The sequence below is a fragment of the Myripristis murdjan genome, chromosome 17 (assembly GCF_902150065.1).
Source record: "Myripristis murdjan chromosome 17, fMyrMur1.1, whole genome shotgun sequence".
NCBI lineage: Eukaryota > Metazoa > Chordata > Actinopteri > Holocentriformes > Holocentridae > Myripristis > Myripristis murdjan.
In genome coordinates, this window is record NC_043996.1 from 4,423,482 (window position 1) to 4,442,049 (window position 18,568).

At 41.5% G+C, this 18,568-nt stretch overlaps 1 protein-coding gene across 6 annotated transcripts in view; it reads right to left on the bottom strand.

The window, feature by feature from the left end:
- Positions 1–247: 247 nt before the first annotated feature.
- The window catches only part of asph (aspartate beta-hydroxylase), a 38,817-nt gene continuing 20,496 nt past the window's right edge, over positions 248–18,568 (bottom strand). For 4 of the 6 annotated variants that reach the window (XM_030073967.1, XM_030073970.1, XM_030073968.1 and 1 more), the window contains 8 exons: positions 11,298–11,381; positions 10,131–10,211; positions 8,709–8,782; positions 7,468–7,575; positions 5,837–6,445; positions 4,998–5,040; positions 4,839–4,880; positions 248–3,633 (listed from right to left, as the gene is read on the bottom strand). In XM_030073967.1, the coding sequence (XP_029929827.1) occupies positions 3,626–3,633; positions 4,839–4,880; positions 4,998–5,040; positions 5,837–6,445; positions 7,468–7,575; positions 8,709–8,782; positions 10,131–10,211; positions 11,298–11,381 (1,049 nt within the window). In that variant the 3' untranslated portion in view covers positions 248–3,625. Of the gene's footprint in view, positions 3,634–4,838; positions 4,881–4,997; positions 5,046–5,836; positions 6,446–7,467; positions 7,576–8,708; positions 8,783–10,130; positions 10,212–11,297; positions 11,382–18,568 lie in introns of all 6 variants that reach the window. The other 2 variants (XM_030073965.1, XM_030073969.1) reach the window with 2 other exon arrangements.

An 18,568-nucleotide genomic window follows, 5' to 3' on the forward strand; every position in this document is an offset into this window, starting at 1 on the left:
GACTGTGCTCACATGACGTCCACAAGCATACAATTGAGCTTTAATCGAGTTTTCAAAAAGAAAAAATCTGATTGTTGTGGGAGCCCTGTATTGAAGAGGGTGGGGCCCCACATGGTCTGATCTGCCCGCTGGGCCCAGCAGCACGGCTGTGCATCATTCTTACTCTGGAAGACATGAATACCTCAGATTCGCATGTTGATCTGTTGACAGTTTTGTTATGAAAACAAAAAGAAGGCTGAGTCAGATGTGTGTCATCCCAAACCTTTATTGCAGCTCCCAGAACAGATCATTTACAGAGAACTGACAGTCCAAATCTCCTCTACAGAATCCACATCATCATCATCATCAGTTTCACTTCACAATAATTTAATCACCTGTTGTCAGTATCTACAGGATAGCACTAGCTCTGTAGACTGCAGGTCATGATACACAGTCAATCAGAGGCAAAGGAGATGGGCAGTTTTTCACACTATTCCCATAATCCATTTTTTAATAATTCCTTTTTTTCTTTGTGTTCCCGCTTCATATTAATCAGTTCCCCTTCCCGTTCCATTTTATTAGTTCATTTAGTAACTGCACCTACTTTGCCTGGACACTTGCCTGTGTATCACGGTGTTTTACAGCATGTAAACGACTTCTGTTCAAAGTTGAACCTCAGTAATTAAAAAAAAAAAAAAAAAAAGACGTAAAAACCTGTTTCTCCAGGTTGTATTGTGGTTGCTTTGCTCTTTTATATTATTGCTAATCATGTTCCTCTTATAGAATAAAGTTTTATCCTGAATTAACACAGCCCCAAAACCTGCCTGTCTCAAACAGCATATGGCTTTGAAAAAAAAAAAAAAAAATCTAAGAAAAAGTTTTTTCCCCCTCAAGTCCTTTTTTGTTTTTAATTGTTCTTTTTAAAAATCTAGAAGAATCTCTATCTTTGTAAAGGTTGTAATCTGCAATATTAACAAAAAAGGTTTTAAAATTCACATTGACTTACAAAGAGTTAGGGAGTAGAAAAGACCGGCTAGTAGTGTTATAGAAAACAGACAGATAATCTACACGACAGCTACTGCACACCACTGGAATGTGTTGCATTCCTACAAAACAACTGGTTGTGTGAAGACCGGGGTCAGTTCTCTACAGTGGTTTGTCTTCACTTTTGGACCATTTTGCATCCCTGAATGAATTAAACCCAAAGCTGAACAGGAGGGACACAAAATAGTCCATTTCAGCTGAAACTGGGATCCTATTTGAGGAACCAATTGGAAAAAGTTTCTTGTATCCAGACAGGGGAAACAGGGAAATCACTCTTGATCGTAAACTGCTATCAGGGTTAAAGGGATTAACAACTGAATTCTAAGTGAACTGACCCCCTCACAATCGTGTTGTGCTGCAGTTATTTCCTACAGTATCATCTAACCTGTCAGGCTTTCCAACAGGACCACAGCACACGGGGCAACGCACCCACTTCCCCAAAACCATCTTAGCACCAAGATCCTCTTTCATCCAATGCAAGCTGATGGACACCGACCGCATCAGAGCTGTCAAATCGCAATCATTTTTTTGTGTCAGGATGTCTGTGCCAAGATGGTTTTTGGGCATACAGGAGCCCCCGCTACCATGGAATTAAAGATTCAAAAATGGCAAACACACAGAAAATAAAGACTCCACACAAGAGGGAAAAAAAGACAACACTGACGAAAGAAACGAGTTTCCTTCAGAGGAAGGAACGCAAATACACACCTGTCCCTTTCTCTTTTTGAGCGGAGAGAACGAGGCAGTGAAACTTCGCCATCAATGTTACAAAAAACAAAACGATAAACATCAAGAGTAAAACAGTCCAAGTGGAGAAAATCTGACGTGTATCTGGGATATTTTCAAAGAACTGCTCGACGTCTTGGCCTGACTGGTGCTGGCCGACCAGTTATGACTGGAACAACAGGGAGAGCAACACCTGAGCCGTTTAACCCTGTGAGAGCCAGAGACGCAACTGTTGAGACAGAGTGGGATCTGGGTCGCACAGGGTTAAAGACATCCAGCGTCATTTTACTCCTCGGGCCAACCAGCCAGGCTTCCTGCACGCTTCAAAGTAACGCTGGTGTGCTTGAAAAGGGGCTTCAAACTACAAACAGGGCCGCAGCATCGCCCCGTCCATGGCTTCCTAGTTCACATCACAGTACAAGTTTAGAAAATCATACAGCTTTACAAAGTCAAAGAAGAGTGTGGAGGAGAGTGTGGGTTTGACCTTCTAGGTGATAAAGTTAGCTGGTCCTGGTCATCTTGATGGATTAAAAAAACAAAAACAGCCAAAACAGCTGGAAATCTATAGAACACACACATACATGCACACACACACAGAGGTACTGGTAGTTTAGATCAAAGATAGAAAGAGAAAAGCTAAAATATAAAACAGGTCGATTCTCCAAACTTCAGCATGATGACAGCTACGGGAGGAACTGGAGGAGGAATTGGTTTGCAGAAGTGATTTGTCAAAGCACAAACACACATTCGTCTCGGGTACATACAGAGTTCATGCACACACACTCATACTGCTTTCTCTCGGCATTCACGTGCTAGCACTTGGCTCATCCTGGAGTTTGGAGTCGACACATACTTAGTGGTAAATAACAGACCAACTGGGTGGCGGGAGGCGGTCGACATGCATGAGAAAAGCTTTGTGGAGAATCCCAGAACACTGGGACCGGCGTGGAGCACAACTGAATGAAATGGGGAAATGTTTCATCAAGTCATCTTAGCACCACAGGCGGTTAATTCATTATTTACACGGCCTTCACTTTATCCTTAAAATTGATAGCGCTTTTTCCATCACCTCAGCATGCGGAGATGGCTTCATCACCATAGATGGATTTGGAAAGCCACGAGTGGAAAAATTGTGTAGTGTTCAGAGCTCATTTTCTGGTCTCGGCATGCCCCGGTTCAGTTGTGATCCTGGGTCCATTTAATGCGATGTGAAAGTTGTGAATCCACAAAGTCAAAACACTAACCTCACAGTGTGCGCTTTCTATCTTCTATCAGGAAGATTGTTTTTTTCTCGCCTTTTTGCCAAATACCCCACCCCCCCAGTGTCTGCTGCTTAGAAAGCAGTGTTTTGGCCTAATGTTGCTTGGCGACAAAATTTAGTTCCAGAAAGTGGAAAGTTTAGACTAAAAACTACAGACTCTTTCAGATACAAGACTTTGGTATAGTGGCCATGGAAGCACAACGCAGAGCTTCCATGGCCACACACTCAGATCTACACCAGCCTAAACAAGAACGGGAATGGATTCTCCATTTTTACTAAACTCTACAAAAATAAAATCAGAAGCAAACAGAAGACTAATGAACTAAAAATGAGGAGAAAAAAAAAAAAAACGGCTAAAGAGCAGGAAAAAGTACCATAATCTTGACAAACGATTCATCTGTGATCTGACAGATTTACACTTAGAAATTAAAAAAGGAAGGTATTTTTCAGAGTGAGTGAGTGTGAAAACAAGACGGGGGAGGGAGAGAAAAATGTTGTCTTGACGACCCAATCATTTCTCTGGAGGTGGAGAGATGCATCGCTCTGAGCGTGCTCAGAGGGTGATGATGCAACCTCAGTGGGGTCCTTGCTCTGTCACCGTCACGACCGCAGGCTCTACGTTTCTACAGGAACCACAAACAAAAGCAACTGATCAGCAGAGGAAAACAGCGGATCACAGTCTTCATGTGTGACACTACATGATGATCTTCAGTCCTAGAAACCAACAGATTATCTGGCTGATGAAATGGTGCTTCCATCTTGTGCAGATGCCTTGGGGTCTCAGAGACTTTGAAACCAGATTTTACCCTTTTAAATTCAAAACTATCCTTCCACTCAAAGAAATCAATGAAAAGGTTTAAACTGTACGTGGAAGTAAAATAACAAGTAAAGCAACAGCATGACATGTAGTCAGGGGAGCACAGCTTAAATAAATCAGTCCATATTTTAGGGTTAAGGTATTATTTAGTGATTGAACATATTTTGCCCTAACTACACTGTGTGTCGTTTTATTCCTGAGCCTTGGGACTATGACAAAAAATATGCCTTTAACCCTTTGAAATATTGCCAAAGCCACTTGAGTTCTTTCAAAAAAGTAAAATAATAAGGAAAACTACAATTACTGTTACAGAAAAATGTTTGAAAGTTTGAGAGTTTTTTTAAATTGTAACTAAAATTTATAAGAATTATACAACTAAGTAATAATAATAATGATTATGAAATTAGCACAGAATGGTTCCAACTGTAAACAGTGATCATGTAGCATGACCTCTGCTGGTGGAGGCACTGAAAATGAAGACTGACAGCCATCTTATCTGCTGTGATTCTTTAGTCTAACAGTAGAGGGAGCTCAGGAGCCTAATTGTTTTTTCACTAGCTGCATGCTGAACCAGTCAGCGGGGGCCAGAGAGAGCCATGCTGCTGATCTCATATGATACTTCTACTGAAGTGAGCGGTCGTGGATTAATGTGTTTTTTTTTTCTCTGCGGTTAGGGACATCAACAGATTGAACACTGGGCTGCAGAAAAGTCCATGTATTTAATATTTTTTCCCACCAAAACTTTGAAACCTGATATTCACTATATTTCTAGAAACAAGGAGGGGCAGTGATTGATGTGATAAATTATTAGTCATGACTGCTGCTTGTATGTGGTTAGTGACAGCTGTGTAATCAAAGTGCATGGGTACATTATGTTGTACAAGCAAGCCACTGGTGACACCAATTTCATCTTCCCAGTAGAAATTGAGCCTTTGACATTGGTACCAATTTTAGGTACAGCTTTATGTCTATGCTTATTAGGCTGTCATTACAAGAAAGTGGTGAATTTACCTATGGGCTCATCCTGAATCTGTTCCTCTGCCTCGGCAAACTCTGAAAAACAGAGAAACACACGCATGGAAATAAGATCACAAAATCAAAAAAAGGAAATTGATGACTTCTGGACATCAACTAATAGGAGGTGTGGAGTGTGTGTGTGTGTACACCCACCTGCTTCTGGTGCCTCCTCCACCTCTTCAGCTACTTCTTCTGTCTCCTCTGTGAATGTGGAAAAAGAACACCACTTGAAACTACATGCCCAACAGGAATATATGTATATGTATTCTCCTGAAGATAGCAGAAACACACACAGTGCTCCACAGACACACTTTTGTAAAGATGATGTCTGGTCTGTGGATCTTATTCTGCCAGTAAAAAAAAAAAAAAAAAGCATTAATTGTACAATTCTTGTAGTAGTGCAATGGAACCAATGTGTGATTGTTAAAAGGGGCACACCAAATATTTGGTTAATTGCCCCATTTGTCAAATGACAAGTGAACAGAATAGGGAAGCTGTCGTTACTTGACAGGTAACTGACCAAACAGTCAAAACCCCTAAACCTGGTGTATGGCTCTAAAAAGGTGATGGCAAACATACTGCATGTTTTCCCCCTATACAGCCAAACTGCCTCTGACCTTCACAGATTTTCTTGAGCTTTAATCTGTCTTGTTGGTTCAGTAATAGTGTGTCAAGTTGTGAGAGGCTGATAAAGCTCTCTGTTATACAAGCACTGGAGAAATAAAATAAGGGCAGGAACTGCTCCGTTTTTGGAGTCTTAGGAAATGCTTATCAAAACCTCAGTAGCTATGGGAATAAATTATTAATCCTACCGATTTCTCACCATAAATGAAATATCTCTACTTTGATTATATTGCAAAAAATTAAATGCGATACCGTTAAACACTGACGGCCCAACAAGAACCGACTGGAGCCCTGGACGTTGTATCTGATCTGACCAGTGGGCCCGGCGGCTCTGGCGACACACATTCTTGCTGTTAAACCCAACTGACTTTGACCTTACCTGCTTCTGCTGGCTCCTCCACAGCCTCTTCTGAAGGAGCGCTCTCCTCCACAGCATCCTCTGACGTCTCCTCTGAAGGAGCATCCTCCTCCTCTGCAGTTTCTACATCGGCAGCTGGCTCCTCCACGGCCTCTTCTGAAGGAGCAACCTCCTCTTCTGCAGTTTCTACATCGGCAGCTGGCTCCTCCTCGGCTTCTGAAGGAGCAACCTCCTCTTCTACAGTTTCTACATCAGCAGCTGGCTCCTCCTCGGCTTCTGAGGGAGCCACCTCCTCTTCTACAGTTTCAACATCGGCAGCGGGCTCCTCCTCAGCACCCTCCTCCTCTACAGCCTCTACATCTGCTGCCACCTCTTCAATAATCTCCTCAATGTCCTCTTCCGCGGCAGCGACCTCCTCCTCTACCTCTGCTGCCACCTCCTCAGCAGCCTCCTCCACAGCCTCGTCTTCTGCAGCAGCCTCCTCTACGGCCTCCTCTTCCTCTGCAGCAGCCTCCTCCACGGCCTCCTCTTCCTCTGCTGCTGGCTCCTCCACAGCCCTGTCCTCTTCAGGCTGGTCTGCTGCTAGCTCGTGCTCAGCCTCCTCCTCAACTGGTACATCCTGAATCAATCGATGTTGTAAGCCACAGGTTATAAGAGAATCTGTCTATTTCACACTTAGTTTGCTATTGAATCGGCTATTTATATTTGCCACAAAATGGGGCAACAATAAACACTAGAAACGAGGGTAAGAGGTCTTCTAAAGACAAATAAAAAATAAAAACTCAACAAACTTTAAAGAGAGAATAAGCTTGCTGAACATCTTGTACCAGAAGGTACACCTGTGTGTCCAATATTTAGACACTAGAGGGAATGTGTCTGTTTTGAGATAAGATAGCTGCATCTCCCTCTAAAACAGTGCACTGCAGTTTAACCATGTACCACTGTGAACCAAATAAATACTGGACACAGGCCATGGACACACAATGGTAAATAAATCAAAGGATACTTTTCAAAAATGGTTTTGTGTAGGAACACTGACTAAACAGTGAAACAAAAGCTATGCGGCCCTTTTTCTACTATAAGCCACTCAGGCCTCCTGAATGATTGAATCTCAGGACACATGTGTAGGTGGCCTGGGACACTTTTGTCTGCATCGCATTAGAGGTGTCAATAGATATGTGTCCCAGAATGCCACCTACTAACCTGACATCCTCTTGTTCAGGTGTTCAGCCCAACAGAGTCAGACAGGCGATTGTTTGACAGTCCAATTGTTTGCACACTGGTTAAATGCAAACTCAAGTGCAGCTCAGCTATAAAGCAGCTGGTTAATGAACAGAAACACCTGTCTACCTGCAGGGTGGGAACTACAGGTGAGCCAGGAGAAAGTCAGCTCCCCTCAATAAGACATGAGCTCCCCTAAAAGCATGATGCAAGAAATTTTGGGGGCTCCTCAAAATATGCATTGACAATATGCAGGGTTTTTTCTTCTATATGAAATGACAGTTATATTGTGCCTGTTTAGGCCAGCAAAATGTGAAAAAATTCCCAACTGAAGCTTCAAAATGGTATTAACTAGTACAACTACAAAACAGTAAAGAAAAAGACAAGAGAGAACAAAAGCAGGTATGCAGTTTGGGATACCTCGTCCACGGCAGCAGTCTCGAACGTGGCCTCAGCAGAAGCAGGCGCCTCCTCCTCCACGGCAGCAGGCTCTTCTTCCTCCAACACTTCTGGCTCCTCCTCAATCACCTGGAGAAATGAGATATAAAATATAGTTTGTGTACACTCCCAAATTCACAGTTGGAAGAGCTGGAGATGTAATGTCATTTGAAAGCAGAGCACATCATTAGAACATTGTAGAACATTGATGTGACCAAATTCAGACAGTGCACTTTAAATCAACTATCAGGTAATGACTAGAATTGTTTTTTAAAAGTTGAATGTTTTCATGGCAGCAAAAATAGCATTTTACAATGGGACACTCATGTCTTGTGATCTTCACTGATATCCAACACTTTCCGCCTGATTGGCTCACTTTCTAACATTCAAATGCCATCCCTTGAAGTGAATTTACTTCATGTAAAAACAACACAAGTTAGGATGTGGGTAGAGACATGCAATCTCAAAACACACCCTCTACGTTATCACCTGTACTGCAATCTAAATGGTGAAATGAAATTTGATTTTATTAGCCTCTAATATTTGTATGTCTGAACATAATTCATCATTAAAACAACACTTAATCCATAAAGCATTATTTCTGCATTAGCTATTCACTGTGTGCTGCGTTCAGCATCTGAGAATTAAAGTCAACCATGTCTGATCCAGTGGAAAAAAACTGTTACGATTTTACAGCAAGAAAACAGTCTAAAGTTCCACTGCTTGTCCAGTGAAACTCTCACAGTTAAAGCATGCACACTTTTTCACCATGCATGAGAGAAGTTTGTGAAAGTGGTCTCTGCAGCAACATTTGAGTGAAAAACTGTGTTTGGGAAGTCCTGAGCACATGGCTGGATGCCAGAGACTTGTTTTATAGAGCACGACGAGTGTGAGCTTTCTAAACAGAACTTTTCACAGCGCTTTGCTATTGTTGAATTGTAAAATTACTGATCCAATTTTTGCACTGGATCAGAGATGGCTAGTGTTTTTGGAATACAAGTCTACCGTGAAGGCTTTCGAGTAAAACTTCATCAGGGGCTGAAGGCAGCATACATTGAGTACTTGACACAAATATCCCTTTCAGCAGTGAGCTCTTGAAGAAACTCATAGGCTTACCAAGGGAAAGACAGTAAACAGGAATGTTTCTTTAGATTTGGTCAAAGGTTTAGGCATCTGAACACATTTCTGACATTCTTGTAACAGTGAAGCTGTTTTATACCAACCTCAGGAGTCTCCACAGGCTCTGGTTCTGGTTCTGGCTCGGCCTCAGGCTCAGGCTCAGGCTCGGGTTCAGGCTCTACGGGAAAGAAACAGGGTTGAATACCGAGGTCCCTCCACACGGACACGCACACGCACACAGATACCAGTTGGGAATATCACAGTATGCTTAACTGGTTTCATCTGGCAGGAGGCAGTTCAAACCTCTGTGTTCAACATGGCCGCTGTGACAACCGCATTGGACATTTCCCAGTTAACTAGTCCAGTGCTACTGAGCAGTGAACTGAGACAGTAGCACACTTCCAATTTCATATCTCACTAAGAAAAATGATAATTTTACTGAATCCAACTCTAAAATGGTATGACATGACTTACCAGTGGCACTGGAAATTTAAAATATGGAACTAAACTAGGCAAAAAAAAGTTCTGCACCGGTTTTTCAGTCTATAATTTCTCCCCTTTATTTATACCCAATAGTGTTGTAGAGCCTGATTGGTCCTCTTTCCAATGAGATACAACTTGAGTGACACCGGTAATTGTGTGGGAAGCGACCAATTTTTTTTTTTTGAGAAAATCCCCTGCAGTGTGTTTTCAGTTGATCATTTCTCCCCTGTGATAAGACCAGTTAGATTTGTGAGTTATACTGTTGGAATGCCAGTCCCCTTTACAATAGGGTGTAACTGTAAGGATGAGGCAACACAGCTAAACAGGTGAGAAGCACAATATTTTATTCATTTTCTCATTTTGCCATATGCTGTCAATTAAGTGCCAGTTAGGTACACCTGTGAGTGCAATTTAAATTGCCAACAGAAGAACATTGAAGGGAATTTTGATTGACTGAAAGGACACTGAATGGGATTTTGCTCCCCTCAAAAAGGGGGCAAGGGGACATGTTTAGCCATGTTGGTCATACCAATCGATTGACAATCCTTACAACTTATTTCTCATTGAAAAGGTGACTGATCAGGCTTTCTAATGATCAACTGAAAAAATATTGCAGGGGATTTTCTCAAAAAAAAAAAAAAAAAAAAAAAAAAAAAAAAGGTCGCTTCCCACACAATTACCAGTGTCACTCATTCCAGAAATGCAGGATCCTTACAAGTTGTATCTCATTGGAAAGAGGACCAATCAGGCTTTACAACGGTATAAGATACAACACTATTGGGTATAAATAAAGGGGAGAAATTATAGACTGAAAAAGCGGTGCAGAACTTTTTTGCCTAGTATATAAGCAGTTCATACAGGGCATGCAGAAAATAACAGCTAAATGTGGCTCAACTAGACATTTGGACGTTCCAAGTCCAAGCCACATTCCCAGTTTAACTTGCATTAATGGACACATTTTTTTATTTACCATTTTAAAATTTGATTTATTTCACATACTAAACATTATGTGTACGCCTTTACACCCATACACACACACCTACCTGGTGGGGGTGCAGCAGCCTCTTCTGCTACATCAGCTTCAATCACTTCCTCAACAACCTCGGGCTCAGGCTCAGCAACAACTAAGGACAGAGAGGTAAACGAACCAATTATATGTTATTACTTAATTACAATAGCAATATTTGTGAAGGTGAAGGAGTTTAAGTGTGCATGGGCATGTTAATGCAGATGTATGCTTGCAGGAATGAGTGAATTGTGTGTGTTTATGGATGTACACCTACAGGCCACAGTGGGTTGATGACATCTTTTGACCTCAAATATTTCCATTTAAAAATTTAATCACACTCACTTTGCATTACCTTTGACTTTGGCTGGGCTGGCTGCCAGAGCCTCGTAGAGAAAGCAAGGCACAAAAAAACTAAAAATGATTGGTGTTGCTCCTCCAGTGTACATTGTGTACGTTTACTCAGGAGCTTGTACAATAGACCACAAAACGTATGCAGAAATATGCCAGTTTCCAGCTGTTTTGTTTATCAGTTTCTCACAGAACAGCAGACCATTTCTGAATTTATTCATTAATTCAAAATATGTGTACCCTGGAAATGCATTTCTAGGTTTTTGGCAACTCATAATTGCATTTTTTTTTTTTTTACCATATTTATAAACATCTTCTCAAACATGTGACATCATTTTTTTCTCTATCTTACTGCTCATCTAAGGCTAACAAAGCACAGATAAGCCTGCCAGCAGATGTTAAAACATACTCACCCAAAAACGTGTTAGTAACATAAGATCATTAGAATTACTGACGTGAAGTTTATGTTGCGTGGCAATTCTTTTGAACCTACTGCAAAGTACACAATGGAAACAGCAGGGTTTATGGGAAATGGTGTTCAACTATGGTCTCATTTGTTTAAAATAATTATTCTGAGTATACTGATCACAATAAATTAACTGATAATCATGTTAAAATGCTACAAATAGCACCTTTAAACTGGAGCAACAATAAAAGGATTTGTCTACCAAGTGGTGCTGTCGTATTGCTGTTCAACTGTTCAAACGGAGCCGACTGATAATGAGCCACATGATATTTTGGTGTCTCGCTTTAAAGCTCAAGGGATAGTTGTGTGTGTTTACAGCATTAGCTCACCCTCACTGGAGAGGTGCATGTGTGTGTCAGAATGTGTGTATGTCTACGTGCGTGCTACCTTCTGGTGTTGGCGCAGGAGCCTCCAGCGGGGCGGCGGCCTCTTCTTTCTGGGTGGTGACGACGGTGACCTTCTCTTTCAGTCCTACACAAGACGATGCACACGTTTTGTTGGCATGACAGCACACAGTAAACCAGGGAGCAGTGCTGCTTGCACCATGGGACCCAAAGGCTGAGTGGCGGGCTTGTAAAAGGACTTAACTAGACACTATCACAGTGCTGCTGATGATGGTATGGCTTACAACTGACAGAAGTGTGAAGGATCCCATATGCAAAATATATACAATAAGAGACCCTATACAACAGAACATATAGCGTATTCCCAAAATAATGTGTTGTATTTGTGAATAGTGTGTTCTGAATTATTTCAAAATTTAAGTAAAAAATATGCATAATGAATTACAGAACATACTGTTTTAAAAACAGCTAATATATTCATAAATAATGTAATGACAACTCAAGTATAAATAATGTGTACTGTAAACTCAGTCAATTCAGTTTTACGTGTAGCCTCAAATCATTACAAAAGAGTTGAAGGGAAACAAATCACGGTCAACAAATACGGCATGGGATAAAAACACCTTTAAATGTTATGTTCTGCATGCATTTCTGTATGATGGAATCCAGAAATTTAAAACAGATGAAAAGCGGCAACTTTTTAAATGTTGACATATTTTAGCCATATAATGTATGCATGTACAAAAGGATACATGTGTGATGTGTGAGGGATCATGAAAGTGTGTCTGAATAATGTAAAATCAGTCATCATACATCAGAAGTAATACATAATTTACATTAAATTCACAAACACCCAAAGAAAAGGGCATGGGATTTCTTTTGCTGCTGACTCTTTGAGGTTTCACCGTTTGATATCTAACAATTAATGTCATGATTTGGCTAATTACACAGGCTCAAGTCAAATCTACTAGAGAGAAAATATGACGTTTCACCCTCTGTGACACTGTTCATTAAACCTATTAAGCAAATATCAAGCAAAAATCTGAAGCTTTGAAAGAGTCCATAATGTGGTGTGTAGTACCACATGACAGAAGAGGTAAACTGCAAAGTGAAAAAGGTCAAATGCACAGTGTAGACGTGGAGGAAACTGCTGGATTGGGGTTGTTGGTTGATTTGATTTGATTTATTTATTTTAAATCTTCCCTCAACCAACTTTCTTCAAAATCAGAGAAGGATTTCTGTATGTTTCACACACTCACACTCCAACAATATGCATTCAATCCTTTCTACCCAGGGAAAGAAAAAGGCTGGTTTACAAAGTGCACCTACATGGATTTGGAAACTTTATTGACAAAAGGAGAAAACACATTCATGGTGCTGAAATGTAAAGATACTTAGGTTAAAAAAAAACAACCTAAGTTCTTCCACAAGTTGGATTTCTCATGAATATGACTAGACAAATTTCTTTGAGAAATTATTATCCCTAATTTTAAGTGCTGGAGAACTAAAGGGCCTGTTAGCCCACTCATTTCAATCTGAATCCCCAAATATCAAGAAAACTAAATTACATCACCCTTGACTGCCAAGCATTAAAACACACTGCAATGCTGTTTTCCAACCCCGGCCTATTTATTTAACTAAACCTTGGTCTACTTTGCCCTTGCTTCTGCTCTTTTATTTAATACTCCCTCCCTCTTTATACATTTAAGAGGACAGAATTGAATGTTGGCTACAACAGTATACAGCTACATGTGCTGAACATGGCTGCCATTTCCTTTAAGAGTTTTCCACCTCTATAATCACCAGGCAGCTCACGTGACTCTAAGGTAGCTTGATAGAGTTAAAAAACCTAGTGAGCACTGCCATTGTAAACTGCACTTCCAATCTCAAAACTACAGCACCATTGGAGGCAAATTCAGAAAACTCTACCTGTCTTTAACACTTCCTCAAGATTCACTGGCAGTAAAGGTCAGCGTGAACACTGACCTTTACCACTACTGCCACTCAAGTGGCAAGACTGACAGGTTTGTTAATAAATTGAGCCATTAGGTGGCAGTACAGTCAACTGCTGCCCCAGAATCTGTAGCAGAGCATTTTGACTGAAATGGTGGAAAGCAAAGAGGAACTGGAAGTTTCTTTGGTATGCACACTAGGTTTTTTAACTATCATGGGTGGCTTTCTTTAGGATCTCTAACTTCCTGTGCCAACATGGTCGATAAATGAACTACAGATTTGACCTCTGATCTCATTTCCTGCCTCCTCTGTCCGATTTCTCATTTTTGCCTTTTTTCCCCTTCTCTCTTGCTGACTCTCTTCCTTTCCCCTTGTCGTCCTCCTGTGTTTTCTTCCCCTCCCCTTCTGCCTTTCTCTCTCTCCTCTCCTCTTTCTCGCCTCCCTTCTTTGATTTCTTCTCCCCCTCTTTCTCATCCTCGTTGCTCTCTTCCCCTTTCTCCTCATGTTGTTTTGCTTTCTCTCTCCTGAGCTTCTCCAGTGCTTTCTCCATCTCCTCTTTCTCTATTTTCTCCTCTTCCTCCTTCAGCCTGGCAGCCACTCTTTCCCTTGCCCTGGCTGCTACTTCCTCCCTCCTCAGCTCCAAGACCTTCTCTTCCTCCTCCTTGGCCAGGAGCTCTCTGACCTCAGCCAGGGCCAACTTGGCAATCTTCTTGGCCTCCACACGTTCGTGGATCATGGCCAGCTGCTGCTTCAGTGCCTCCCGCAACTTCCAGCCCACGTCCTTGGTCAGAGGGGTTTCTGGGACGTACGTATGATAACACGTTATCATTATTAGTTATTATGGGAACCGGGCCATGCCAATTTTGTGCATTTTTGGTCTATACCATGCAGCAGGCTGGCGAAGGCGCACAGATCAGTTAAGTTGGGAAGCGAGGCCATGCTTTGCTCCACTTCCCCTTTGTCCTCCAAGCGCTGAGTTGGAGACAACACTGAGATTGGATTTAGATTTATTTTAGACCAGTTGGTACTGGTTTAGAGAATCTTTTGCAATGGTTTTATGGGAGTTTAGTAGAAGGAAGGTCACACTAATCAAGGGTTTCAAGCTGTGTGTTATGAGGCAATTCCAGTACCACACCACAACACTGCAAAGTACATTAGTACCACGTTCAGATACTGAAAAACAACACAAATCCTTTAACAGCATGCTGTTCATTTTGATTACATTTTCCTTTGAACAACAGAGTTAAATAACTCAGTTGGTCTAAACGGTAAAACAAACACCAATCCAGGCTACTTTAACAGACATATGTATGTCACCTTGTCCTTCATCAAAAACCTGTTCAATAATTCAATCATCATCAACAAAAAGGTTTAATGCATATCCATTAAACACAAACCAAGATCACAATGAGTTGTTAGCATTACAGTCTATGAGTCTAGGCCACAACCTAACAAAGCACAGCTCCATGCAGTCGGCTGGCAGGATGATACCTTTCTTAGCGCCCCTCCTGGATGCATCTCCTGGTTTTTCATCTGATGTTACACACAAACAACACAACAGAATTACAACACTAGAACTGGACCTCTTTACATGGCACAGCCAAGCCGTGGTGCGCTGCTGAGCAAGCCACCCGTTGACACATTCATCCATTCACCCATCCATTATGAGTTACATTCAGTGTTGAAGGCAAAGCCACTGAAATGACACAGGAAGCTTGTCTTAGCCTGAAGATTGCAGGTCTGAAGTTGAAGCTAGCAAACCCCTTGCGCAACAGCATTTTTTTTAGAGCCAGAAGTACTATTGGTGCTAGATAACCTTGCTAACAGTAAACATACAGCCTATGATTGAAAGCAAACCACTGGAAAGACATCTCTAGACAACAATGAAGCTATGTAGAATCTGGCTTTGAATTTTTAACTAGCTCCAATCTGGTATCTCACTGAGCGGTTGTCAGGGTCCAAAAATATCACCTGCAGAATGCCAAATGCAGGAAAATTTTAGGTTTGATAGAAAAATAAACTGGGATCACCAGCCAGGTGGCTGATAATAATTTGGAAACAAATAATGCAGCTTACTGCTATTTGGCACTTTATACACAATGTCTACCAAATATTTTTGCCTTAAGAGACACCTGTGTTACATGTTATAAGAGATGTGGCAAGTCATACCCGATGTTAAGCCACCAAAAACAAAGTATGTGAATGAAAGGTGAGGTGTACGTTCTTGTGAGAGGTATCGCCTGAACGACGCAGGGGCCCCAAGATCCTGGCTAAAATATGAAGTTCAAAACCACATCATGTAAATAATGCATGATGCAGTTTTATGGCTGGTAACAAATGTTTTGGGCTGGTAAATTTTCCTGACCCCTCCAGTTTACCTGCTGTTGGCAGATGAGCCATAAGGTTAATTTCGGACCTTGGTGGTCGTCCAAAGATGGATTCAAAGCCAGAGCTCTAAAGCAAGCGACAAGTTTTGTTCATGCAACACGGCTTAATAATGACTCATTCCAGCACTAAAGCTTACACACAAATGATCGTTTTCTCTCAATTCAAACAGCTCTAATGAATGGCCACTTTATACACGTTACAGAAAACAATAATTCACAGCTAACAGACCAAAGCTAGCTGCCCACCACTGCCTAGAGATGCTGTTCTCATTCTTGCCAGATACTTAGTCCCTCTGGTTCCTGCTTTCGTCCTCTCCCTCCTCCTGAACTTAGGGATTGGGACTTCTGGCTGGACTGGGAACATACACACAGGATCATGCACAACAGTGTTTCACTTGTCACTTAACAGCCACAGTGCCTAAAATAACTGTTGGCTTCACTGCAGAATTCTACTCGTATACAGAGTAAATATTGCTGTGGAGGGCTTTCCCTCTACCAACAATAGCTCTTAATAAAAAGGAAACAGTAGCCCAGTAATACTGTACAAATATTACAAGAGAACCATACACAACATTATACAATCAGGGACCAAAATTAAATTCCACCATCAATATAATAATACCTCTTACAGGGAAATCTAAATGTTTTTCCCATGCCAGTAAATGTTTAGTGTCTGGCTCCCGGTGCTATGAAACCATGCACTCAAACCTCCAGGCTGTCAGCTAATACTGAAATTGAGGAAGATGTCACTGAAAGTCACTGGTTTTACACTTGGTACAGGCTGATAAGTCTGGGGCAGGAAGAGAAAGACAATATGTATTGGTTTCTTCTCCCCCAGTAGCGACCCAGTGAGTAAGGCAACAAGCATAGCAGACATTGTGCAGTACCTCTGTGTCTGACTTTTTTTCTTTCTTGATGTATCCCGCTCTCCTTGACTGATGTTTATGTAATTCACACACAAATATAAATTGTGACAGTAAAAGAAAAGTAGGTCAATGTCCTATATGACATGCAAATCAAAGAAAAAGTGCAGTCTGAATTGTTACTCATTATCCTTATTCACTATAAACCTGGTTTCAAAAGGAACATGCATCAAATCAATCACAAAATTTGAGGCAATTTAGAACACAACAAGCTCACATGCAAGTAGTAATATATCAGCAGTCACCCTTCAAAGGAACATGTATTTGATTCATTAGAGCTTTATGCAATTGGCCTCTGGTTTCGGATCAGTGGCACACTCAGCACGTGTACTTGTACATAAATGACAAGTAAGGGATAGTCCACATGGAGATGAGCAACAGTTTTAATTCACAGCACTGAGGCAAAGAACCACCTGACATGAAGCACAGAATGCATTACAACTCCTTAATGCACACCTCAGAGTAGATTATCCTGTTTATACCAAGGCCACTTGCCTTGGGGGTGATGGGGGGTGATGCACTCTGTAAATATTTCCCCACACTTTTTTCATACTAGTCAGACTAGTCATGATTTGACCGAGGGCTCATTTCAGCTCTCACCAGCTGAATAAACCTACATTCTGTGGTAAGCAGTGAAATACAGAGCTGAAACACCTGCAAGGAGATTCATACCTCTAATAAGTAAAAGCTATTGTGGAACTGGAATCACTCCAACCATGAGCAGGACGAGCCAGTTTGCAAACCATGAGTCAACCTTGCCTCCATTGCACCTCTCACTGCACACCTGCCATGTGGACACACCTATCCACACAATGACAGTTTCCACCTGGGATTAACATGCGTCTTGGGTGATCTGATCACAAGCGGACAGCCTTAAGTACATCTGTCAACACCTGGCATTAGAATGCGTTACCACGTGTCTTGAGTATCCACTTGTGGTTAGATTTCACTATCCCGCTCTATATGCAAAGTAACACGTACATCATTTCTGTTTGCAAAGGCCAAATGTGTTGATTTAAAAAAAAAAAAAAGGTCACAGGCATTTAACAAAATGAGATATCCTTGCTCTCCGGCCTTGTTTAAATTCGCTGTTAATTACTTGCTGGCATTGACACAGTGGTGGATCTAATGTGTCAGAAATTACAGACGAGGTAAATAAAATAAACCAAATAGATAAAGAAATACATAAACCCAAAGGAGGCTTTGGTGAAACAAGCGTCACAAGTGACAGCCAGTGTTTTTATTCACTAAACAGCTGTTTTAAAGCCTTCCTGAAGTTCAGTTTGCAGTTGGTCCACAGTTTAGCTGTGTTGAGCGTAATCATGACAGATATTTTTTCTACTGGAAAACTGACAGGTTGGGCTGATGTTGGGACTAAAGCATGGGGTGTTGTGCTGGAGCTGTGCTTTATCCAGAAGACGTCAGTTAAGTAGGTGGTCCATCAATGTGACCCAGGCCATTTCCCAGTACACACTGCTACAAGAATGTGGACAAAAGTGTCCCGGGCCACCTCTGAATGTGGCCTGAGCAATCGGATCTCAAGACGTATTGAGGATGCATTGTGTGCTTTTTACACCTGTACTTAGCACTGTCCACCTGTGAGCAGATTACCAAAGACGCATGTTAATGCCAAGCGTAAATAGGGTCATGGTGACACACATGCATTAATAAACCATTGCCATGCACAAACACACTTTGTTTCAGCTGTGTGGGTCAAGCTTGTAAAACTATACACCATTTTCTAGATAGGAGGACCCTCTGTCTCCCTACTTCTGTCTCTCTTCCTGACTTATTGTTCAGAATAGCTCTGCTTAGTCTTAAGGCTCTTCTACTTTGACAGAGTCAAATTTCTACTTTGCTGGAGTCAAGTTTCAGTGTGCTTCCCTCTGGCAGTAGCTTTAGCACACAACACAAGCAAACCAGAAATATCAAGATGCCGTTTCAATGATCTAAAAGCAGCACCCCTGGAGCAGTTAGGAATTCAGTGCCTTGCTCAAGGATACTTTGGACAGGATATCAGACCTGTGCACCTTTTAAGTCACAGGATGATC